The sequence below is a fragment of the Selaginella moellendorffii genome, unplaced genomic scaffold (genome assembly GCF_000143415.4).
Source record: "Selaginella moellendorffii unplaced genomic scaffold, v1.0 SELMOscaffold_94, whole genome shotgun sequence".
Taxonomy (NCBI): Eukaryota; Viridiplantae; Streptophyta; class Lycopodiopsida; order Selaginellales; family Selaginellaceae; genus Selaginella; species Selaginella moellendorffii.
In genome coordinates, this window is record NW_003314355.1 from 363,498 (window position 1) to 385,497 (window position 22,000).

Sequence of the window (22,000 nt, forward strand, 5' to 3'; positions counted from 1 at the left end):
ATGGACTCGGCAGCCACGTTGTAGAAGCCGGGCCGCAACACAGTATTTCCCTCAGAAGTCGCACCAGTGCGGGATGGGAATGGCAAACCCCCTGGGAATGGAAAGCCTATAGACTGGATCAAAACGGCTATAAAACTTAGGCAGTTCTGGGTTGATGCTCTAGAATTCTCAGGCCCAGTGGACGAGGACCAGTCTTGTTGTCAAGTCATGCACGCTCTCCATGTACTCACCAGAAACTCGAAGATCGACCTCCACAATTCTTCGTTGCTTCGCCACAGCATGCAGTTGCTGTCCCGACATATCCCGGATCAAAACGGCTATAAGACTTATGCAGTTCTAGGTTGCAGAGGACCAGTCTTGTTGTCAAGTCATGCACGCTCTCCATGTACTCACCAGAAACTCGAAGATCGACCTCCACAATGCTTCGTTGCTTCGCCTGCTGTCCCGACATATCCCGGATCAAAACGGCTGCTTCTTCTCCGCCAGCTTGCGGAGCTCCTCCCCGCCGGCCTGTCCACCTTCGCAGGCGTCCAGCTCGGGACTTCCATACGTCATCGCCAGCTCCTCAAACCCGGAAAAAATGGAAGCACGCGCTGAGAATATTAGAATCTTTTATGGATATTCTCGTCAACTAAATAAAGGACAAATAACACGGAATGCTATAATGTCTTCTCTCCTAAACTAAATAAAGGACAAATAACACGGAATGCTATAATGTCTTCTCTCCTAAACAAACGAAAGACCTAAGAAATCCAAGTCAACCAGCTGGGTTGATGGGTCTTAGCTAAAATCTCCATAGGGATTAGGCCACCTTCCAATATTAGAATTCTGTAAGGCATTCTTGCAAATCATTGATTCAACGTTTCAATTCAGCTATTTTACACCAGATTCCTACACCCCTTTTGTGCAAACTCCAACCGTGCTCAAGTATCGAGCAATGAAAGTGCAGCACTGCTTGGCAATGATATTAAGGTCGATGGTTTGAAATAGACTGAACTTTTATTTAGGATCAGATTGCTGAATTCAGGAGTAAAATATCATCCCAATTTAATAGCATCAAACAAAAAGCTTCCACTCACGAACAACAAGTGTTTCGATGAAGGCTAAACACTTGTCAACGTTCACAAATGTCTACAATGTCACATGTTCATTTCCTAGGTTGGCTCCTTCAGTGTTGGTAACACTGTGGTATAAGATGGACGGGACCATTAAAAACTCTTATTTGCACAGGGTGGATGTCAAGGGATTTCTCGTCTGCGGACATAATGATGATCACCATGTCAACACTAGTTGCAGTGACGAAGCACACTCCCTTTCTCAGACAAACAATTGACACGTAGTCCAATGTTACCCGCTCGAAGCCTAAGTCCAAAACTTTCTTTACAGCGTCGGCTTCTTCCATAGTCATACGCTCGACAAAATCCTTGAACCCCCACCTCATGTCTGCAATGTACGAGTCCCTTCTCCTTCTGTAAAGTGCTGGCTCAGGTGTACCTTTGGCAACAAACCTGGCCAGTTGTCATGGTATGAGACCAGTGTAAAATAGGAGATCGTTGACGTCTAGTTCCTTGAAGTTATAGCCGGCTAAGCCAGGAAGTGAACTCTTCGTTGTCAAATGGCTCATTGAATGGAGGAAAAAGACCAATATCCGTTGCTATGAACTCACCCTTATACGTCGTGCACCAGACAGCTCTACATCTGTTGACAATCCAGCTCAGATATTCTCTCGCAACTTGACGATCCTCTTCATTGTATACTGATTGACATCGACGTCCAGAGCATTTCCGTCTTGCAAAACTCTTCGATCTTTCCCATGGTGTCACATTCCAGAATTTCCAATTGCTTCCAAAACATACGTCAGCTTCGCCGCCGACTGAACCAGCTCTGACAAAAGAATATAAACGATCACTGCATTCTCGCTCGTAAGTGTAGAGATAGCTCGCCAGGGCATGTTCTCCACAATTCTTCGTTGCTTCGCCACAGCATGCAGTTGCTGTCCCGACATATCCCGGATCAAAACGGCTATAAGACTTAGGCAGTTCTAGGTTGCAGAGGACCAGTCTTGTTGTCAAGTCATGCACGCTCTCCATGTACTCACCAGAAACTCGAAGATCGACCTCCACAATGCTTCGTTGCTTCGCCAAAACATACGACTTGCCTCTACCCGGATGTCCTTGGAAGTGGATATCACTTTGAACCTTGACTTCTTTGAGTAGAGACCGGAGCTTTGGACGGCCAACGTAAGTAAAGGACAGCGGTGGAGAGAACAATGTGTCTGAGAAGCACGGAATAGTCAAGCTCGACAGATTGCAAAGCTGCATCAAGCCCTCCTCTCGGTTTAAGTTGCTGAATTGCTGCACGATTTTCTTGTGCCGCTGCCACGCCTTCGAGGCAAGGGAAACTTGTTTGCCAACGTGACGAAGTGAGGAACAAAGTTTGATTGGCTAAAGATTTTTAAACACAGTTTAGTACCTGTTTGGGGGACTGGAAGCATGTCTGGCAAGAGCCATCGAAAAACTTCCAGCCTGTGGAGATAGTAAGAAGGTGACACGTCTTTAAATGCTTGCAAAACTTCCCGTGCTGCCGATGGTGGCAATAGCTTGTGGAAGAACTCGTTCGGATCGTTGATTTCCTCATAGAGCCAGGATAAGATTTCTGGTTCCTCCACAGTAACACCTTGCTCCCTTCCTGACGAGTCAGGTCCGTCTCTTATACCAACTACAGCTTTCTCCACTAGATCCTTAGCGTGCTCACCAATTTTCAATCCCTGCTCCTGAAGACTTTTTCTTTCTATGCCTCGACCCATCACCTGCCTCATCCTCGATCCATTATAAACCCCAAACCCTTTCTATCCTTGATGCCATTAAAATGTGCACATGTTTTAACTTGACTGCTTCCTCAGGTGGTGCACCCTTTGAATTCGATTTGAATTTGAATTGACAAAAGAAGTATATACATGGCCCACGATCACTTTTGTGATCATTAAGCCGCGAGCTTAGAAAAAGACTCCAAAGAGGGAATTTAGAGCCTGGGAAGGGGAATGTGTGTTGCTTGTATGCTCCTGACAACGTTGGACTCGAGGATGTCGATCATGGTAGGATCTCTAGCGCACCGCGGCACCTTGAACTGGGCGACGCTCCCCTCCCTGTTGGAAACCACGTAGTCGACAATCCGATCGAAGGTCCCGTTCTGCAGGAGCTTGATCTCCATGGCTCCCACGCTGCCTTCTCTCCGATTCCTCAGGTAAACCACAGACAAGGACGACTCGAGCATCGAGCAGCACTCCTTCAGCTTGAGCAGCTCCACGCTCGAATCCGAAACCGGCAAGGAGAGCTCCCAGTAGACCACGTAGTGGCCCGGATGCGAGCAGAGATCGACCCTGCTCGTGTAGTCCACCACAAAAACATCCTGCGGCAGCAAAGAGCAGGCGTTGACGACCGCGGTGTGGAGCTCGAGCTCGTCAGTCTTGTCCGTGTCGACGCTGAGGAGCACTCCCGCGCGGCGGACGAAGGCAAACTGCGGCGCGCTGTTGTAGAAATCCACCACTCGCAGCACGTCCCCGACCCTGTATCTGTACAGCCCCGCGCGATTCGTGATGACGAGCTCGTACTCCTTCCCGAGCTCCACGTCTGCCAGCTCCACAAGATCACCACTGGAGCTGTTCTTACAGTTCACTGGGAGGAACTCGTAGTATGCGAAGGAAGGGAAGATGGTGTAGAGGATTGGCGATGGAGGGGAGAGAGGACTCAAGTTGACCCCGAGGCTGCTGCACTCGGAGGAAGCGTAGAGCGGCGAGGCGATGGGCAATTCGCCGCTGAGGAAGTCGATGACCGGGACATACTGCTGCATGGATCCGGTGACGATGGTCTGGATGACTCGGGCGTTCGGGAAGAGGCGAGTGATGATCCCGCGCCAGTTCTTCTTGCTGCACTCGCGTTCGATCGCGTCGGCCAGCTCTGGATTTGGCTTCCGCAGCACCGCGTTCACGGCGTGCTTTACCGAGAGGTCCGAGATGATGTTGGAGTTAACTTTGCCGGATCGGATGTCCTGGCACAAGTCTCTCCAGCAATCGCTGAGGCGTTTCATACTCCGGACCAGAGTCGACGCGAATGGCGCGCCGAGTGTGGCGACTTGGGTGGACTGGACGAGGCCGCACAGGAGGTGCGCGTAGCTGGATTGATCGAAGTCGACGCAGAGGAGAACTTGGTCTGGGCTGGTGAAGCCCGAGCTCGGATCGATCTTCCGGTTGAGAAACGCGGGGCTGGTGAAGTATCCGCTGAGACCCGAGCAAGTTACGACTCCTCCGGGGGTTACTCCGGGTTTTCGCACGTAGATGAACTGCAGGCTCTTGCCTTGGATCGGTATTTGTCTGGAGAAAAAGAGAAACAACGATTTGAGTGAGATAATCTGTCAGCTTGACAAATGATATAACTCTCACTTGTTCAAGCAGGCGCGAGAGATTCTATTCATCAACACGGACTCGATGTCGTAAGTTTCCGACTTTGGGAAGAGCTTTTGCTTGCCACCCGAGGTGCCGGAGCTGCAAGTTAAACTTGTGTAAGTTTCCACGGCGCCGGGAGATTTCTTTCAAGTTACGTTACCTTGTCAGCATTTGACGGACTGGAGCATCGGTGAGAATTCTCGAGTCGTCGCCGCTGGCCATCCGCGTGATGTCGGATTCGATGTCCGTGTAGGACGAGAGCGGCATGGCTCGCTTGAAATCGTCGCGGCTTGGGACTCCACACAGGCCGTGTCGCTTGAAGTATTCTACGTTGGCATTCTTTGCGAGTATTTGCTCCAGAATGCCGGCTTGCACAGCGCCAACGTCGCGAGTTATGTCGCCAACAAAGTCGAGGATTTGATCGTCCGAGTCTCTGGTGTTCATGACGAGCTGAGCGTCATACCAGTGATCCATAGCTCGAAAGCAGATCGCTTTAAACTATGCAAGCAAAGAACAAGGAATGCGGTAGGCTGGGAGAGATTTGGCAGAGATAGAGAAAGAGAGCGCTATCGATGATGGAACAAAGATTTACCAACTGCTGGCTTTTATAGAGAAAGAAGCCATTCACGAGTCACGACCAAAAAAAAGTCCGAATACTCTTTCTTTGAAATCGTCGTCCTGCATGTTTTCACCGAGGAAAAAAGAGAGAGAGAGAGTCATAGTTGGAGCACACTTCGATCCGTGTGTAAACTTCGGCCAATCAATGTTGAAGTCAGCAATATACTAGAAACCTGAAACCTCGTAGCCTCCTAAAACCCGACCGTGACGTATTCACAAGAATCAATCCCTGTGGTTATCTCCGTTGGGGTCATTGTCGTCGTCACTGTTGACGGCCATGCTCATGTTCTTCCTGCCGCTCTCGTTCCTTTGCCTATCGTCTTCCAAACGAAAGTCATGAGTCTCCGAGGGAGCGTCTCTCACAAAACTTTGAAAGACTTACCGCCGCTCTCCTCGTCCGAAGTTTCTCCAACTTCTTCCAGTGCCCTTCGCAATGACTCCTCGTGCTCCTGGAACACAGAATTCATATCTTTGTTGGTACGCTACGAATCGCAGCTGTGCAACTTACTTTCGCTAGTCGTTTGGCGTGTTCGATTTTAGCAGGGTCGGCGTCGTGTTCCAGCTCTTGAACCTGGACAAGGGAGAGTTTCTGTGTGATTTCACCGATCAAAAGTATAATGCACCACGCATGTCTTACTTGCTTTATCAACGAATCTACGGATGGAAGTTTGTATTTACGCTCTCCTTTCGATTTATGCTGGAAGCTCACACTGGGCTTCTCTATTCGTTTCTTGGATCCCTGATGCTTGTCTGCAGACGAGTTTTTCTTTCCGGGTTGATGTTTGCCATTGGCCTGTATATCCTCTGGGGCCATCTACGGAAGGAAGACCCGAAGGTCATCAGTCCAATCGTCTGTACAACGAAGCCTACCTTGGAGAGGTCTACCCGCTCAGAACTTTCCTTCTCGGTACCCATATCGTACACCAAAGTATGGGTCCCCTGCAAGAAGCACAAGGAAAAACGCGTTGAATATCTGACGAGGTACTGTAACGTACATCTTCCTTGTGGAAATCTCGGACGAAGGCCTCGTAGAAATTGTTATCATCTGGCCAGCGCATTTTTATAAACTGGCCCACCCATCGATCCTCTAGCGCATCCCTCTTCTTACCTTGCGAAGGACCTCTTCCTTGACTAGAGATCTTGTCCGAGCTCTGTAGAAAGGGAACCATTAGACAAGGTTTTAAAAACCGAGGAACATCAAAGGTGGTCTAGGCAGCTGAAGTAGCTAACCCCTTTGCTCTTGCCTCTTGTCGGAGCTGCTCCACCTTTCTTGGACATAGATTTAGGAACTGGAGCTGGCGCCGGAGGAGGTGGCTGCGGCGGGGGTGGAGCAGGAGGCATCGCTACCTGATGAGAAACAGCGCCAGTCTTTTGCTTCTTCCGAGATTGCGGGACAAGTTGAGAAGAATGTAACTGTTGCGGAGCACTGGCCGTCGCATTAGCGCCCGAGGGCATGGCTTGATCGTTTCCAGACTGCTTCAAATCCCTGGAGGTGTACCAAAACGAAGGTGAGCAAGAGCAAACTTTGAGGACACGCAAATTTCACCTTATCTGACGTAGAGAATCATCACCAGCCACTTTAGCAAGAAGGTCGCGATGTTGCGCGTCAGTAACTCTGAGTTCCTTCCGCAAGTCGGAGATAAGACGCTCTTTGGCCTGCCAGTAGCCTGACACGAGTGAGCAACGCTTTCAACGAAGGTATAACCAAATCTAGTTTTTCTTCTTGTTTTACCCAGCTGATGTTCTCCGACTGTGCTCCGAAGGCACGAAGAACAGCGGTGTACGCATCTTGTTCTAGTGTTCGTATCAAGTGGTCGATGCCCTTCCCTCCATTCGCTGCTCCAGCTTTGCCATTTCCAGCCAGTGCTCTAGAGTTACTTGCTCTAGGCACAGCAAGCGATGGTGGCAAATCATCATCGGTTCCTAGGAAAATAAAAACAAATGACTCCAAGTGGAAGTAAAAGAGAGAAAAAAAAAAAAAGGCTCCCAATCGATCCCTGCAAGCAGGCAATTCAGCCGCATTCCATTCCACTGCTGCTGCATTACCGCTCAAGCATCGAACGCAAACGCTCCAGGCCAGGGGTTTGAGGGAATCCGGAACGGCAGGAGGACTTACCGCTGCTATCGGAGCGCCGCATCTCCATCTCCCTCGAAATCCCAGCTGCCGCCTTGGCCGCCGCTCGCCAGCTAGCTCGAACTAAGCCCTTGCCGCCATCGCCGTTCCAAGCCCTTCGAGCGTCATAGCGCTCGCGAATCGCGCGCCGTTCCGTACACTATGGCCAAGATAATTCAGCCCACCTATTTCTCAATCTCCGCCGTCCATCGAGCACAAGCTCTATCCACCGTCCGTTGTGGAGGAATTAGGGTTCTTGAGTGGAAGTATGCTGAAGATCAGGCTCAAGGCGCAGGAATCGCCGCCGGCGCAACGCAAGGAGGAGAGGAGTAAGCAGGAGGATGTGGCAGTACCGCGATCCATGGTGCCGCCGCATTTGTCCCGCGAGCAGCTTCCCGAAGCCCGAGGGGCGGGAATTGCCAGCAGCGTCGCCGAGATCAAAATCCTTGGCTACGCAGTGCAGCGCAGGAATGGGGATAAGGTCCACATCTGCACGCGTTGTAATTTTCCCATCGCGATCTACGGCCGGCTGGTAAGAGCGAAGAAGCAGTGAATTCTTTCTTTGTCCTTCTCGATTGTAATATTGTTCTTGACAGCATCCATGCGAGCACATTTTCTGCCTAACGTGTGCGAGGAAGGATTCCATCTGCTTCTTGTAAGTTCTTCCAGAATTTTTTCTTTCTCGATGATCAAGTAGAAATTTCATTGTTGCTTTCCTAGATGTGATGAGAAGGTTTCACGAGTAAGGAAGATCGAAGCACTGGATGGCGTCTTCATCTGCGGTGCCCCTCGGTGCCTCAAATCGTTCCTGGAAAAACAGGCTTTCGAGCATCACGTCAAGGACCAACACAAGGATCTAGTACCGGGTACCAACATGAAGCACGAAGAAAAGATGATCACCGACGAGAAGAAACCACAATCTAGCGAGAGACAATCTCGACAGCAGCAGTTTCGCAACGCTCAACACCAGAAACAAATGGATCAGCTCAAGCAAAAAGCTCCAAAGTTTGGCTATTCTCCCAGCCTCCCAGATTACAGCACAATACAACAAGACGGACAAAACTTCTACGCCGCCTATCCTCAACTAGACGACCAGTTGCAAGCCAGATGGAACCAACCTCCTGGCTTTGGTTAGATTCGGGCTCCAGGCTTCTCTCCGCTCAGCTATACTGCGACGGCGTGATCACATCATCAATCTTGAGGATCATCTTCACCACCTGAGTTGCGAGGAGAATCTGTTGCTTCTTCCCAATCAACGTCTCGAAAACGTTCTGCTCCTTCATGTCGTTCGTCTTAACATCGTTGCAGTCGATTCCGAGGTGGGGATTTTTCTCCTGTCAACAAAAAACAATCTTGTTGACTATAGCTCAAATGCGAAACAACAAGAGCTACCTTGATCTGCTGGGCTTTCACGGCTGTCAATGTATCGATTGGTTGCAAGCCACTGTTCTCAGCCAGCGCCATGGGAACTCCATCAAGAGCGTCGGCGAAAGCTCGAACGGCATACTGTTTAAGAGGAAAAGAAAATCAGCTCATTCTAACTTATCAGAGGGCCAAAAGATTACCTGTTCGACGCCTGGAATCCGATCTGCAGCAGCTTCCACCGCGATGGAGCATGCAATCTCGGCAGACCCTCCTCCGTAAACGATAGAATTATCACGGATGAGGTTCCGCGCAACGCATAATGCATCATGGATACTACGTTTTGTCTCCTCGACCATCATCTTGCTAGCTGTAAACAACCAGCGTCATTCTCGTGATCCGACAAGTACGAAAACACATACCTCCCCGAATAAATATTGTCACTGCCCGAGAGTTGGCACACTGCTCAATGTAAAGCATCCTATCTTTTGTCGTCCCAAAAGACTTCTCCCGCACTATCCCAGCCTGAAATGCCTATCAGTAAGAATACGAAAACGAAGTGCCTGCGACATACCCGTCCAAGCTTCTCGGGCGTCAGCTCCTGAAATCTGGGCACAATCCTGCCACCTGCAAGTATAATATGAGAAAACACGAGTAGAAGAGAGGATGTAGCTCACCTGTGGCAATAGCAATGAGCTCCAGTTCAACACCTCCGACCCATCGAACAGCCGGCAGACCACGATGCATCAACAGATGGTTTGCTTCATCGTCAAATCCCCACTGGCAGATAACAAGCGTAGCACCAACATCCTACAGGCAAAGAACCGAATTGAGACAAAAAGAGAAAAAGCAAGGCGAAAACGCATACCTTGCACTTCTGCACCATCTCATCAAAGTACTTCTTCTCGGCTTCTCGAAGTGCCTCGAATTTCTCGGTGGAATCAATGTCGATCTTATGCTTGGTCTTTGGCTTCGGCGGCTCGAAGGGACACGTCAAGATTGCAATCTTCGCATCTTCTATCCTCTTGGGCATTTGTGGATGGCTCATGTCTTTGTCAACAACAATGCCGTAGACAAGCTCCGTGTCCTCCAATTTACCGCCAACCTTTCCCTCGACCTTGATCAGATCCAGGTTCACATCCTTCCTCTCCAGATCTGCAACCGCGAGAACAGCTTTGACGGCAATCTCCGCGAGCAATGCCTTGCAGCGATTGACACTAGAAAGAAAAGAATAGAAATGTTGGAATGGAATGCTAGAGAAAAAGAAGAACCAGCTTACATCTTTGAAGAAAGCGTTGTCATGCAAGTCTGAACTAGCGGCTGGATGTTGGTGGAGCTGAACTCAAAGCTGTGAGAGATCTTCGACAGATGGTCCACAGCAATCCTAGCAGCCTGCTCGTAGCCCTCGGCAACACGAATAGGATGAATCCCTCGTTCAAGAAGGATCTCGGCCTGTTCGAGCAGCGCCCCGGCTGTGACTACCACACCAGTGGTTCCATCGCCAATCTCATAATCCTGGCTCCTGGAGAGCTCCACCATGAGCTTTCCGATCTGATTCTCCACTTCCATCTGCTCTAAGATGGTAGCGCCATCGTTCGCTAGAAACGAAACCATCAGACAATGCAATGCCGCAAAGAGAAGTATACTTACAGATTGTGACATCGCCATCGCCGCTCTGGAGCATTTTGTCCATGCCTTTCGGGCCCAGAGACGTCCGGAGGATGCGAGCGACGGATTTGGCCGCCATAATATTCGCCTTCTGAGCTTCCAAACCTTTCGCTCGAGTCTTCTGCTCCTGCTCGCGGAGAATGATGAACGGCCGCCCATACTCGTCGAATGCGAGCGCCATCGCCGCGCAAGCAAAAAGCCAAGAACCCTACCCAAGAACCCTAAAAAGCAAGTCCTATGGAGACAAATCCACACCGTTGGACTTCTTCCCACCGTTGGATCGGGAAATCATAACTGCGACAGAACCGCAAGGGGTATAGAACTGTTAAGTTAGGTTAAATTCAAAGAGAATGCGGTAGAGCGAAAGGAAAAACAAGAGACGACGATCGATCGCGCTGTGGCTGGAATGAGAATCACGACGCAATCCAAGGTATGGCCTCGTCGATTCAGGATCGATATGGATGAGAATGCCGCTGCGCAATGACAGATGCAAGCTCCTCAGTCCGCTGAGGATCATAATACCGTCGATAGCGGGAGCAAAGGCGGAGGAGCTAGCTTGTCATCGCCATTGATCAAGCAAGGGGACACCGAGAGCGTCGGGGGCACAAATCACAGCTCCGCGGCGCCGACGAGGCCCAAACTCGTGAAACCGCGGCTCAGAGCTGAGGGATTGATGGTTCCTCCTGCCTCCGATGCCGCTACTCTTCGTCGCCAAGTCGCTGCTCTCCAGGCTGATGTGGAAGCACACATTGGAGCCGAGCAAAGGCTCCAAAGTTTCAACCAGCAGCTAACCGAAAGGTATGAGCGAGCATGAAGAAAAACTATCGGCCTTTCCATTTTCGATTGCTTTTCTTTTGGCAAAGCTAGGCTCGAGATTTACATGAAACAGAACCATGAGAACCTGGAGAGGGCTGCGAGTGAGATGAACACACTCCATCAAGACATGGAGCAGACCCTCGAGTTGCAGAAAAAATTGTCCAAGAGGTGAGGCTGCCTGGTTGCTACAGTGCTTTTATGTTTGATGTGTTTACTGCAGAGCAAGCGTCCTGGAAGGGGAGAAAAAAGAACTTGAGCAGACATTGCAAGATTATTTGCAGATGTTTGAAACGGAGCGAATGGCTTTGCAAAAGAAAGTGACTGCGTTGAGTTCAGATGTTAGCGAACGATCTGAGGCGGATACTGAAGCAAAAGCTCTCCAGGTCTTTTCTCTTTCCTTTTTTTCTTTTTTATGTTTCCTCTAATGCTTATGGCTGGCAGATGGAGTTGGAAAAAACGCAAGAAATGAATGAAAGCCTTCGCAACATTCTCAAGAAAAACGCTTCTGACGCAATTGAGCTCAAGAAAAAAATTGAGGAATATAGCAGCAGGCTTCAGAGCCTTCTTGCCGAGGTTGGAGCCGCTTAGTTTAAACTAAGCGAACTAAATTTCTTTGGTACGAGAAAAGTATGATATCCTAAAAGCGTGAATCCGGCGTCTTCGAATTTTTGCAGGAGAAGCGAGATGAAGAAGCTGAGAAAAGATACAGGAAGGCAATGTTGAAGCGGTTTTTTGCAAAGCTTAAGAAAGGCCTTTATGTGGAAGCCTGCACACAGTCTGAAAGGAAGTCTGCTGACAGATTGTTCAAGCTACCGTGCTGCAGAAAGGGATTTGAAGCATTGCGAGTCGCCACAAGAAGATCAAGAAAATTGCGGATGGCAAAAACCAGTCAGACCGCGGTAAGTAAGTTTGCTTACAATTAGAAGTCTACTCACGGTACGGCATTGCAGGCTTTTCTACGAGACTTCTGGAGCGAATGGCGACTTGTGACACTTCGACAAAGGAAGCATGCGAAACTAGTCAGTCGACACCGACGGTCCGAACTGCTGAAGTCGTTTTATGGCTGGAAGAATCTGGTTTACGCGTACCAGAACCAGTGCGGGCAGTATGCCGATGTTGCAGCTAAGCATTGGCGCGGTGGTCTTGTCAGGCGCGCATGGGATCACTGGCTGCAGTGGCTACTCGATTACTCAAGACCAAAGAAGAACAGGCTGCAAGAGGCTCTGTGGCATCTGCGAGATTTTACGATGACGATGGCTCTGGCTGCGTGGAAAGGTGTAGTTTTGAATAAATTGAGGAAACGTGTGAGGACGCAACAGGTGCTTTTCTTGAGAAGGCAATGGTGCCTAAGAGTCGTTTTCCACAAGTAAGTGCTGGGTAACTTGCTATGTTAAAGTTACGTTGTTGCATTCGCAGGTGGCTGCACATTGTAGAGGTGAAACAAGCTCGGAGATTTCTTCATCACAAAGCAAATAATTTCAGAAGGGGTCGCTGGTGCGATTTGGTCATGAGATGCTGGGATAAATATGTCAAAGGTAAGAGACGGATATCTGCGTCCAACTCAATTGCCCACGATTACTACAAAAAGAGTCTCAAGCGCCAGGTTCGTGTGTCTGTGTTTCTTATCTTTGTACCAAATTAATCTGCTTTGTCTTCACCCGTAGGAGCTGAAGATATGGAAACACAATATCGAGTTTTTGAAGGCCGAAGCGAAAGCTACGATGGGATTCAATCATGCTCTGATCAAGACAGCGATGGGGTTTTGGATGGATTACCACGTACTTCAATCCTTAAAGTTGTGTGATAACTGGCCAGCATGAACGATGTGCTGACTGCTTAGCTGACAGGAAGAAGAGGCAAAAGAAGGCCATCGTACATCGGCATAGAATTGAGTCTAAGGTGACGTTCTCGTTCTCTATCTCTCTCTTTTCTCAAAGAAAAGAAATATCGTGTGCTAAGGTGCTAAGGAGGATACTACTGATCTGGTGGGAAGAAATGGTTTGGACGAGGCATGCAAGTGAGATGCAGCATTCTTTAGCTTCCTGGTGGCAAGGTGCTCGTCTGCGAGCCGCTTTTCATTCTTGGATGCGTTCGACATTTGGAAATGCATTGACAGCAAGTTTTAAGTGTCAGACTGATCTCCTTGAAGCAGTGGTACACTTTTCTTTTTTATTTTTTAGATTGCTTCATGAACTTATTGCTCTTGTTTTTTAGGAGAAGTTCGAGGCTCAAAAGCATCGGACTACCACTGTGGACATTGAGAACCTTCACTTGATTGATCGCTTGCACATGATGTCTTCGGAGATTGCTTTTCTAATGACAAGAATTGGTGACAAGTGTAAACGACAAGACGACCTTCAACATGCGCTTGAGGACGCAGCAATCATAGAAAGCTCGATGAGGGGGGATTTAGAACAAAAAATAATTCGCATTCTGGAGCTTGAAAAGGATGCCAATGTCCTGCAGGTACTGAATTTTATCATTTTGACAAGCTTGAAGTTCATAGTTTTCCCAGAAAAATCTGCAAAGGAAAAATTCAGAAGACGTAGCGGGAGAGGTGTACCATGCTCTGCATGTTCAAAGCTTGGAGCAAGCATTGAGGAACGTTCAAGTTGAGCTATCACAGAAGTCTGTGCAAGTAGATTCCTACGAAAAGGTGGGCTTTTTAATGTGCACGTTGAAGCGTGTAGTTTCACCGATAGATTTATTTCAGGCTTTGAAGGAAACCGCAGATAAACTAGACGGAACATCTGATGAGTCGCACCAGAAGCTAAGCAGCGCTTTTCAGATTGCTGCTTCGTTAAGAAAGCTTCTTGAAGATCGTGAGAACCAATTTGCGGCTCTTGAAGGCAGCTCCCGGGTACGAGCTCGGTTTATTATCAAACATAAAACTTCCGAATTTTATTTATGCTGCACAGAGGAGAGACCTGGAGCTTCAAGAAATCCAAAAGAAGCTTTCATTAAGTAAGACCACGTTCATGGACACTTTGGAGGCTCGTGATACACGGATCAACGAGCTAGAAAAGCTACTACTCCAGAAACAATCGCAGGTATGTATCCAGAGAACGTGGTTTTTAGAGTTGATTCGAAATGGTGATGTCAACTAGATTGAGGAAGTCCAGCAAGATACACAAGACGTACAGCTGGCTATTAACATTCAAGACAATTGCTACAAGAAGCTCGAGTACGACATGAAGATTGGCTTCAGCCAGCAGTGGCAAGCGACGAAGACTCAGCAGACTTGCGAGAGGTGGTTTGCTTAGCGGTACTTCATTTGTTTTTAGCCGAGTCACACTTGAGATTTTATAAAGCAGTTTCCAGGGCGGCGTCTTATCGCATCGCTGGAGAAATGTTGCGTTCTCCACACATTTTTAGCAGCCGTAGCTGTGGCTGCTGGCGCTGGAAATTGCAGCAATATGGCGAGGAGACACTAAGCCGACGCAGCAAAATACATTTCCAGTGCAGCAGCATCAAGGACGAGCGAGGCATCAGGTAAGCAGCGACTTCCAAAATGCTTGTAGTTTACTCACCGTGGAAAACAATTCCAGTCGAGAAGCAAGGATCAGAGAGGAGGTCATTTCTCCATTCCGTTCGCTGAGGCTGTTCTTATACCCAGCTCTGATGGCGAGTGCAACCATAGCGGCACTGACTGCTTTGCCACGGCTCATTGCTGCGCTCGCGAACTCTCCTAATGCAACAGTCGAGAACAACGCATCGCTCGGTCAAGTGCTGGAAGGTCTTGGAATAGACGTGACCGCCATCGTGATATTTGCGCTGCTCTACCGGTCCGACACCAAGGCTCGAGACTTGCAACTCGCCAAGCTGAGCCGGGAGGAATCACTGGCTTCGCTGAGAGTTGAGCTGGGAAACAAGCGAGTCGCGACGCTGGAACAAATGAGAGGAAGTGCTAGGTTCGTCATAATTGCCGGCCCGAAGTCCCATGTTGATCAAGCACTGGAGCTCAGTCTACCATTCCAGGAGCAGCTGCTAGAACGTGGTGTGACGCTGGTTCCGTTTGTAACACCACCGGCAGCGTCTACAGAAGAATCCCAGAGTTCTTCCTTCCAGGCCCAAAAGTCACAGGCAAAAGATGACGATTCAGCAGCGGCAGCAGCGGCAGCTCGGAGATGGATCGTGCTTCCAATCTACACCTCTGAATGGACAAAGTAAGTTTCGATTCTTTTTTTTTTTTTTTCCTTTAGTTGATGATGTACTTTGTCCCCAGATGGTTGAGCGAGCAAAAGAAGATTGCGAACATTCCAGAGGACAAACCAGTCTACTTGTCACTGAGAATGGACGGACGAGTTAGAGGCAGCGGTGTGGGATTTCCTCCGTGGAGTGCTCTCGTTGCGCAGCTCCCGCCAGTCAGTGGTATGTGGCGTGGTGCTCTAGACGGCATGGATGGCAGAGTATGAATCTACTGGAGAAAGTTTTTCTTTCCATAGTAGTACTAAGCATTCGGCTTCACAGGCCTAGCAACGACTTGTAACCTTCTCGCTGTCCATGGCCGTGGAGAAAACCCGTCGCAGCCAGCAATTTAGCTTGCCACCTCGAAGCCGCGGAGCAATGAGCTCGCTAGCACCTCTCGCAGCGTCGACGAATAATCTCGCAGGGCAGGCGCCGGCTCTCATCTTGTACAAGAACGCCAGTTGCCTGTCGCTAGAGCTGCTCTCAAACGAGCATGGTAGAGAATTCCTGTGTCAGCGGGTGGTAATGCGTGCATCCCACTGCTTCCACCAGATGCCGGAAAACCTGCCGCGAAGAACAAGCTCTTATAAGCTTTCACTCAGCCGAGAAGATAAAAGCTGAATTCAACTCACCGCGTAGGCGACAGCGTAACCATCAAAGTGGAGGTTCCCCGGCCAAGCTCGTCCTAACGCTTTTGATTGTATTCATCTTTCAAGACGCATGGGATCACCAGCGAGTTGCTAGTTGCATGGCCACCATATACACTCGTATTGGAGCTCGTGATAGAGTCATGTCTGGCGAGAGTAAGCTACATATTACTTTCTTTTATTCAGGACCGATATACTTATGCCAATTCGGCACATTCATGGTCGAATGCGCAGAAGCTGGGTCCATCCTCTTCGACGAGGGATGCACCATTCACTTGGAACATAGCAGCCAAGCTGTGCAAAGAAAAGAAAGAAGCTGTAAAGCAAAAAAGTAAGGAAACTTCTTACTTGTGCCATGAGAGTAGCCACACACGTTGCTCTGAGCAATGTAAACTTCCCTCCCAGTTTGAGGCTTACCAAGGCAAAGTGCTCAATGCATCAACGATGGCTGTCCAGTGGCGCTGATGCTTGTTAAACTCGAGTATCATCCAGCTCAAAGTCTTTCTTTGCGTTTCCTCGTCCCCGTCCTGCGGCCAAACACGACGTGAGAGAAATGCTCTGCAGACATTTAATGCTGCTCTTCGACTTTAATAGCTAACAAGCTCAACGTAGAAGACATGCCTTCGGCATGGTAAGCACGCAGAAATCCCGAAACAGCAGCACAATGTCTTCAACTACAGCTCAGTTGAACAGGGTCAGCAAAAAGAAAAACATATTTGAAACTTGAAATGCAAGAGGTAGTAACACTTCAGCGAAAGAACTCTCAGGAAATCCCCGTAAGCGGGCACTGAGTCGCTGTAGATCTGGCACCTTTCGGAGTAATGCTCGCAACTCAGCAGCACATTCGGGATTGCACAGAAGCTCCTCGACTGAATCTGGCCGATGATTTATAGCTTTGATGTCTTGAAGTGGAAGCAGTCGCGCAGCTCTCAAGGTATCCTATGAGGCTTCCTGCACAATCACGCATAATATTTTCTCACGCCTCTCACACCCTTAACCTACCAGCCCAAGCAACTTTAGGCTGGCTATTGTCTGACCGTCAAGCCTCATAAAGCCCCGGTATAGTTCATGCGCACAGAGAACGCCATTATATATCTCCGCGTCCCTAGCTACAGAGTGGCCGTAAGTTTTCATAAGTGTTTGGACTTCTGATAATCTGAGCCGCAGATGGTAGAGAAAGCTTGTTCAGGTAGCTCACGGACGCATGTAAATTGCAGATAGCACCTCAAGAGGTGCTTTACGAAATAGGAGGTCTCTTGCCGAGTGTTTCAACGCTATAATCGTCCTGGTCTTAATGATGTTGTGCAGCGTCTTTACTACTGGTTTCTTACACCTTTGCATCCAAGTTCTGACTTCCCTGAACCAGCCACTGTTTTAGAGCTAAAGACGCTGCTATGACCGCATTGGGAGCTCTCGTATCTCTTTTGCACGGGATCAAGGTTCTTATTGCTTGCCAGTAGTTAAATGCAGAACACGACTTTGTAGTAGCGCTACAAGTTTCTGAACAGCGTCTTCAATTCCACTCTCACGCACTCCAACCTGAAGCCTAAAATTTGGGACGCAATACGCATTTACCTGTCTCCAACTAGTCGAGCTCTTTGTGCCCGATCTCTCATAGAACTTCCCCTGCAAAAAATCAATTAAAATTCGAGTTGACAAAAGAAACTCACGATCATATCTCACCACTTCGAAGGAGAGAACAATATCCATGTACTGGCATTTGGTTGTCCAATACCGCCTCTGCGATATCCACTCACTTGGCTTGAGCTTCTGCCCAAGCGCCTTTCTTCGAGCCTCCGTCGTCACCAAGAGCTTCCAGCAATTTTTTGCGTTTGCTCTCATCAAAGTTTTTAACTTCCAATTTTTTTTAATAAAAAGTAGGCACTCTCCTCCTGTGAGGAAAGAAAGAAAAACTATCACGCGTGATAAAACAGAAATAAAACCTGCTTTTAATGAGCTTCTGCCTTTGATCCACTTGTCAGAATCTAGATGTGAGACCAGAAAACTAGAGACAAACTATCTGAAAAATCTCTTCATCGCCCTCTATAAATTCATTCACTTCAAGGAGGCAACCAGGATCGAACTAGTGACCTATCAGACTGCAGCCGATTGCTCTACCGCTGAGCTATACCTCCATCACACAAACCATATCTGGTTAATAGAGATGAGATCATGTTTCCTTTTCTTACTCTGTACGTCGTTGAGTGTTGGCTTATTTCCAATGGCACTCCGATTTGCTTTTCTTGCTTAGCTCCTCGAGGTCTCCCAATCCTGGCATCTTTCCGCCCTGCATTTTCACTGCCAAGTTCCTCATTTGAGCACGCATTGGTATAGTTGAGATATAAACTGGCCAACCCGCAAAAATCGAGAACAGATATATGCTTATTTTAAGAAGCTCAGGATCTTCTCTTTACAGAAACAATGACTGAGAACGAGAGAACAGCATACTCAAGCTCCTTGCAGCTTCACGGATTTCTGTGGTCCGAGCAAGCGTCACAAAATGCCTCAATGTATCCGGCAAAGGTTAAACGCTGATTCGAGAAAAACGAAAGAAACAAACCACTTTGCCTGTCGAATTTGCTAGAATCCTAGCTAGATATCGCATTTTCCAGTACGCGCTAGGCAGAGGTAGGCAGAGCTTGCAATTGTAACAAAACTCAAACAGAAACGCCCTCAAGGAAACCAAATTTAAGAACAGTCTGTCGAGCAAAACACCAAGCGAAGCAAAGGAATGAGGCTGCAGCCAGAACAAAATCAAAGCAGTACAACTTCGTTCTCGAGTATCCTCTAGAGAGTTCCACTGGCCTCTTATAACCTGGATGTCAAAATGCTAGGAAAAATTTAAGAGCGAACGAACAGGATAAAAGAAAGTGTGCACTTAAAGACTCTTCCGGAGCGTCACAGTTAAAATTCCCACGCTTCCACACCAAGCTAGAGCACAAAGATTACAAGAGACAATTGTAAGCTTACCACGCCATTTAGAAGGCATGGAAAATCACCCCTTGGGAAACCCACATATCATTCTTCCTCCAAGTGGTCCAGCAATCGCGATCTAAAACTTAAGAAAACAAAGACAAGCAAGTAAACACGATGGCCACCTTTATTGACGTGGACAAGAAGCGTTACCGTCAAAGTTTGTCCACGACGTTGAACTAGAAAAGGAGAACCTCGTCACTCTCCAATACGCAATGTAAGATCAGCTATAGTAGAGGGAAGAATGGGACAGGTATATCCAGAACCCTTAACGTGGAGGAGGCGCAATGCCGGTGGCGAGCCGGATCGTAGGTAGCGCGGAATTTGGAGCTGGAGCTGACGGCGATCAGCACAAGAAGCCTAAGAAGGCATGCCCTGATTTCCTCGATTTTTTGCCGACGCTGCCCCGGACGACGATGACGCCGTGGTCAGCACCAATCGCTGTCGCAAGTTTTGGAAAGCTATAGCTTACCTGCTCACAAACAATGCAAGGTACTTGCGATCTTTCGTGTTCTTGCGATGGAGTAATCATTTCTAGCACGTACGCATGCATCCGACGCAAAGACTCTTATTTACGCGAATGCGGCAGCGCAACGAGGACCATGCTCGGATGCTACAACCGTTGCAAGGTCCGGCATCTAGTCGCCATGAATTCGATGATCACTAGACCACAGCTCGTGACATCCAAGCAATGAAGGAGTTCTTCGATGTAATGCCAAAGCACGATGCTATCTCCTCGACTGGGCATCCGATGAAAAGCCATTGAAGAGCACAAGCACGATGACGAACATGTGCTCGTCCTACGTCGTCTATGAACGCCGCAATCTAGCCATGAAAACTTTTGATAGCATCCCCGAAAGGTGGACACTATGGGGATCTAGAGCGAGCGTTGATCTCTGGGATGATGTCACAGATTAGAGAGCTGCTTGGGAGCTCAAATCATTCGAGATAAATGTTCAAGGATCACTATCCTGGGCTTCGTTCCTCGCCGCTTGCAAAGTGGACCAAAGCAGCGCACAACTTGTTCCATCTCAGACTCCTTGGCCGGCACCTACTTGCTCGAGCTGTAGAATATCCCCTTGGAAAGTAAAGAAGCTCGAACGTCGGCTATCTGGAAAACTTACATGATGAAGACCTGCGGAAGCTGTCATCCTCATGCAGGATGGAGTGCCAAGCTTTCCAAGGTCAGCAGATCTTCGCAGATTTAGAGAAAGCCATCCCTGGTTCTCAAAGTCGAATGCGCCTGCAGGCTTCTCGCTCCAGAATCTCAAGTTTTTCGAACCACCGTCCACTAAACTACCGGGACTTGGTTCGAGCCGCTGTCGAAGAACATGTGGGAATGTCCACCAGATGCTACAGGTAGGATCGATCGATCGATCTCTCAGGAGGGCTTCATTGCGATCACGAAGGCTCCATCACAAGTTTTTCGTAGTCATTGATAAAGTTCTTATTTATCTTTTATCACAACAACGAGCCCTAAGCTATTTTTCTTCCCTTGAAATGGCGAGCAGCAAGGCGCTGCTGTGGGTCGCGGCGCTTCTGCTCTTCTTGCTCCTGATGCTAGTCACGCCCAGGATTCCACAGGATCAAGACTACCACGACTTTGCGGATCATCGCGCAATGCTTGGTAAGCGATACAAAGCTGGGAATTTGTCTCTGATTCTCATGTTTGCGTGCGATAGGAATTCCCAACGCTTTGAATGTTGTGTCGAATTTCCCATTCCTCGTCATTGGCGCCGTGGGAATGGTGTTGACGCTGCAAGGGCGAAGCTTTCGTTTGAGGTATAGCTCTCATTTTCTTTCTTTTCTCTTTGTTCTTTGTGTTTGAGCCTCTACTATAACGTTTTGGCAGCCTTGAAGGGGAAGTCCTGGGATGGACTTGGTTCTTCCTTGGCGTTGCAGCGACCACATTTGGATCTTCGTACTACCATCTCCATCCTGACGATTCCCGTCTAGTTTGGGATCGGCTGCCGGTGACTATAACACTTCTTTCTCTCTTATATTTCACTTGCTCTTTTTTTTTCTTCTGAATTGTAGATGACGATATCCTTCACTGCTATCATGGCCGTGTTCGTCATCGAGAGAGTAGACGATCGAACTGGGAAGGCGTCTGTTTTTCCACTTCTTGCCGCTGGAGCCTTGAGCGTCGCTTACTGGAGGTATGGCTTGACATGATACTGTGACTCAGTGTAAGATGGCTGCATTTTTCTTTTTCTTTTTCTTTTTTTTGTTACTCAGGTTTGCTGACGATTTGCGGCCCTATGCCTTGGTTCAGTTCGTTCCTTGCATAGCGATTCCTGTCATGACACTTACTATGCCACCACAGTACACGCATTCCTTATACTGGTTGTGGGCTGCTGGTAAGATTAAGCTCTTCACTCTCGTAGTCTTTTTTTTTTTTTTTTTTTTTGTAACGATTTTATCATATATATGACTCTGGTTTTTGCAGGCTTCTACTTGCTAGCAAAGGTTGCAGAAGCTGCAGACAATCAGATCTACCGTTGGACAGGCCATTTGGTAAGCGGCCACACACTGAAGCATTTGTTAGCGGCTTTAGTCCCGGTTTTCATCATGATCATGCTAGCTCGTCGAGAGGAAGCTGTTGACAAGTGAGTTTTTGCCTTTTTATCATTTTAAACCGCGTCTGATTGCTAGCATACAGGGTGTGCATAATGACTAAGCTGAGAAACCACTCACGGGTTAGAAGATTGTGTGGGAAGGAAGAAGGCAGTGAGCAGGATCATACTGAGGCTAATCTTCTCACTAACTCGGTGCCTTGAGTTGCTGTATAATGGGGCCAACCAGGTACGCGTTTTTTGTATGATAATCTCTTCTTACAAACAAAACAATCGAATATTACTCTTGGAGAAGAAATATTTCTTGCTTGCGAGCAAAATCACCAGACCTTCACTCAAGAGATATATAGAAGACTACTTTCAACCGAGAAGTCCATATTAGAAAGTGAAGACGACCTTGAGGATTGTGAGGGACTGATGAAATGGAGGGACCTCAAGAGGCACTTGATAGCTGAATTAATTTAATGCAAGAAGCTAAATGTATGGAAGTTCATCCATTTGACATATCATATTAATTCCACGTTTTTTTATAGAGAACCACTTTGTGATTATATCTATTTTGGTTGAAATTCACAAATAAAATAAAAGCATTTTGAAT

At 48.1% G+C, this 22,000-nt stretch overlaps 7 protein-coding genes and 1 non-coding gene across 10 annotated transcripts; 4 read left to right on the forward strand and 4 right to left on the reverse strand.

Moving 5' to 3' along the window:
* Window positions 1–4,434: 4,434 nt before the first annotated feature.
* Window positions 4,435–4,951, reverse strand: LOC9630286 (indole-3-acetic acid-amido synthetase GH3.6). The gene is made up of 2 exons (XM_024662933.1): window positions 4,602–4,951; window positions 4,435–4,540 (listed from the first exon to the last, which is right to left on the reverse strand). Exons 1-2 carry the CDS (start codon window positions 4,913–4,915, stop codon window positions 4,435–4,437), a joined length of 420 nt encoding a protein of 139 aa, XP_024518701.1. The 5' UTR covers window positions 4,916–4,951.
* Window positions 4,952–5,100: 149 nt separating this feature from the next.
* LOC9630287 (protein EMSY-LIKE 3) lies at window positions 5,101–7,331 on the reverse strand. 2 transcript variants are annotated; one of them, XM_024662916.1, is made up of 10 exons: window positions 7,176–7,331; window positions 6,792–6,982; window positions 6,606–6,715; window positions 6,290–6,545; window positions 6,055–6,210; window positions 5,930–5,998; window positions 5,697–5,873; window positions 5,568–5,630; window positions 5,442–5,508; window positions 5,101–5,372 (listed from the first exon to the last, which is right to left on the reverse strand). In XM_024662916.1, the coding sequence occupies exons 1-10, from the start codon at window positions 7,201–7,203 to the stop codon at window positions 5,341–5,343; spliced, it is 1,149 nt and encodes a 382-aa protein (XP_024518684.1). In that variant the 5' UTR covers window positions 7,204–7,331; the 3' UTR covers window positions 5,101–5,340. The 2 variants fall into 2 exon arrangements, with proteins under 2 accessions (XP_024518684.1, XP_002989186.1); XM_002989140.2 differs by having other exon boundaries at window positions 5,101–5,379; window positions 7,176–7,325.
* Window positions 7,332–7,359: 28 nt separating this feature from the next.
* LOC112341913 (E3 ubiquitin-protein ligase CBLL2-like) lies at window positions 7,360–8,450 on the forward strand. Its single transcript, XM_024662917.1, has 3 exons — window positions 7,360–7,704; window positions 7,769–7,827; window positions 7,893–8,450. The coding sequence occupies exons 1-3, from the start codon at window positions 7,441–7,443 to the stop codon at window positions 8,305–8,307; spliced, it is 738 nt and encodes a 245-aa protein (XP_024518685.1). The 5' UTR covers window positions 7,360–7,440; the 3' UTR covers window positions 8,308–8,450.
* On the reverse strand, window positions 8,156–10,425 carry LOC9630288 (T-complex protein 1 subunit epsilon). The gene is made up of 9 exons (XM_024662915.1): window positions 10,185–10,425; window positions 9,814–10,132; window positions 9,403–9,751; window positions 9,212–9,344; window positions 9,109–9,161; window positions 8,957–9,059; window positions 8,738–8,904; window positions 8,565–8,678; window positions 8,156–8,506 (listed from the first exon to the last, which is right to left on the reverse strand). Exons 1-9 carry the CDS (start codon window positions 10,381–10,383, stop codon window positions 8,333–8,335), a joined length of 1,611 nt encoding a protein of 536 aa, XP_024518683.1. The 5' UTR covers window positions 10,384–10,425; the 3' UTR covers window positions 8,156–8,332.
* A 138-nt stretch (window positions 10,426–10,563) lies between these two features.
* LOC112341925 lies at window positions 10,564–14,368 on the forward strand. Its single transcript, XM_024662950.1, has 16 exons — window positions 10,564–10,632; window positions 10,690–11,000; window positions 11,070–11,186; window positions 11,239–11,401; window positions 11,460–11,591; window positions 11,693–11,917; window positions 11,969–12,384; window positions 12,435–12,621; window positions 12,683–12,813; window positions 12,866–12,917; window positions 12,978–13,172; window positions 13,233–13,484; window positions 13,534–13,674; window positions 13,732–13,878; window positions 13,937–14,068; window positions 14,126–14,368. Exons 1-16 carry the CDS (start codon window positions 10,609–10,611, stop codon window positions 14,279–14,281), a joined length of 2,781 nt encoding a protein of 926 aa, XP_024518718.1. The 5' UTR covers window positions 10,564–10,608; the 3' UTR covers window positions 14,282–14,368.
* Window positions 14,200–15,460, forward strand: LOC9630289 (protein LOW PSII ACCUMULATION 1, chloroplastic). Its single transcript, XM_002989105.2, has 4 exons — window positions 14,200–14,283; window positions 14,340–14,510; window positions 14,567–15,184; window positions 15,244–15,460. The coding sequence occupies exons 2-4, from the start codon at window positions 14,368–14,370 to the stop codon at window positions 15,431–15,433; spliced, it is 951 nt and encodes a 316-aa protein (XP_002989151.2). The 5' UTR covers window positions 14,200–14,283; window positions 14,340–14,367; the 3' UTR covers window positions 15,434–15,460.
* Window positions 15,461–17,916: 2,456 nt separating this feature from the next.
* TRNAC-GCA lies at window positions 17,917–17,988 on the reverse strand. The gene has a single exon. It is a non-coding gene; the product is annotated as a tRNA-Cys (tRNA).
* Window positions 17,989–20,308: 2,320 nt separating this feature from the next.
* LOC9630290 lies at window positions 20,309–21,895 on the forward strand. Of its 2 annotated transcripts, none has more exons than XM_002989106.2 (7): window positions 20,309–20,453; window positions 20,509–20,608; window positions 20,679–20,799; window positions 20,864–20,985; window positions 21,065–21,186; window positions 21,276–21,435; window positions 21,489–21,895. In XM_002989106.2, the coding sequence occupies exons 1-7, from the start codon at window positions 20,327–20,329 to the stop codon at window positions 21,604–21,606; spliced, it is 870 nt and encodes a 289-aa protein (XP_002989152.1). In that variant the 5' UTR covers window positions 20,309–20,326; the 3' UTR covers window positions 21,607–21,895. The 2 variants fall into 2 exon arrangements, with proteins under 2 accessions (XP_002989152.1, XP_024518692.1); XM_024662924.1 differs by having other exon boundaries at window positions 21,482–21,589.
* The last annotated feature ends 105 nt before the right edge of the window (window positions 21,896–22,000 follow it).

Coding starts and splice junctions, on each gene's coding strand:
- LOC9630286 (XM_024662933.1), bottom strand. CDS start 4,915: ATGGATCACTGGTATGACGCTCAGCTCGTCATGAACACCAGAGACTCG. Junction 4,541..4,601: donor GTCCGTCAAATGCTGACAAG/GTAACGTAACTT, acceptor TTTAACTTGCAG/CTCCGGCACCTCGGGTGGCA.
- LOC9630289 (XM_002989105.2), top strand. CDS start 14,368: ATGTTGCGTTCTCCACACATTTTTAGCAGCCGTAGCTGTGGCTGCTGG. Junction 14,511..14,566: donor AAGGACGAGCGAGGCATCAG/GTAAGCAGCGAC, acceptor AAACAATTCCAG/TCGAGAAGCAAGGATCAGAG. Junction 15,185..15,243: donor TACACCTCTGAATGGACAAA/GTAAGTTTCGAT, acceptor CTTTGTCCCCAG/ATGGTTGAGCGAGCAAAAGA.
- LOC9630288 (XM_024662915.1), bottom strand. CDS start 10,383: ATGGCGCTCGCATTCGACGAGTATGGGCGGCCGTTCATCATTCTCCGC. Junction 9,752..9,813: donor ACAACGCTTTCTTCAAAGAT/GTAAGCTGGTTC, acceptor TTTTCTTTCTAG/TGTCAATCGCTGCAAGGCAT. Junction 9,162..9,211: donor GCTCATTGCTATTGCCACAG/GTGAGCTACATC, acceptor TTATACTTGCAG/GTGGCAGGATTGTGCCCAGA.
- LOC9630287 (XM_002989140.2), bottom strand. CDS start 7,203: ATGGAGATGCGGCGCTCCGATAGCAGCG. Junction 6,983..7,175: donor GCGGCGCTCCGATAGCAGCG/GTAAGTCCTCCT, acceptor TTATTTTCCTAG/GAACCGATGATGATTTGCCA. Junction 5,999..6,054: donor GAGATTTCCACAAGGAAGAT/GTACGTTACAGT, acceptor TGCTTCTTGCAG/GGGACCCATACTTTGGTGTA.
- LOC112341913 (XM_024662917.1), top strand. CDS start 7,441: ATGCTGAAGATCAGGCTCAAGGCGCAGGAATCGCCGCCGGCGCAACGC. Junction 7,705..7,768: donor TCGCGATCTACGGCCGGCTG/GTAAGAGCGAAG, acceptor TGTTCTTGACAG/CATCCATGCGAGCACATTTT. Junction 7,828..7,892: donor AAGGATTCCATCTGCTTCTT/GTAAGTTCTTCC, acceptor TTGCTTTCCTAG/ATGTGATGAGAAGGTTTCAC.
- LOC112341925 (XM_024662950.1), top strand. CDS start 10,609: ATGAGAATCACGACGCAATCCAAG. Junction 11,592..11,692: donor TTCAGAGCCTTCTTGCCGAG/GTTGGAGCCGCT, acceptor GAATTTTTGCAG/GAGAAGCGAGATGAAGAAGC. Junction 13,675..13,731: donor AAGTAGATTCCTACGAAAAG/GTGGGCTTTTTA, acceptor GATTTATTTCAG/GCTTTGAAGGAAACCGCAGA.
- LOC9630290 (XM_002989106.2), top strand. CDS start 20,327: ATGGCGAGCAGCAAGGCGCTGCTGTGGGTCGCGGCGCTTCTGCTCTTC. Junction 20,609..20,678: donor GGGCGAAGCTTTCGTTTGAG/GTATAGCTCTCA, acceptor ACGTTTTGGCAG/CCTTGAAGGGGAAGTCCTGG. Junction 20,986..21,064: donor TTGAGCGTCGCTTACTGGAG/GTATGGCTTGAC, acceptor TTTGTTACTCAG/GTTTGCTGACGATTTGCGGC.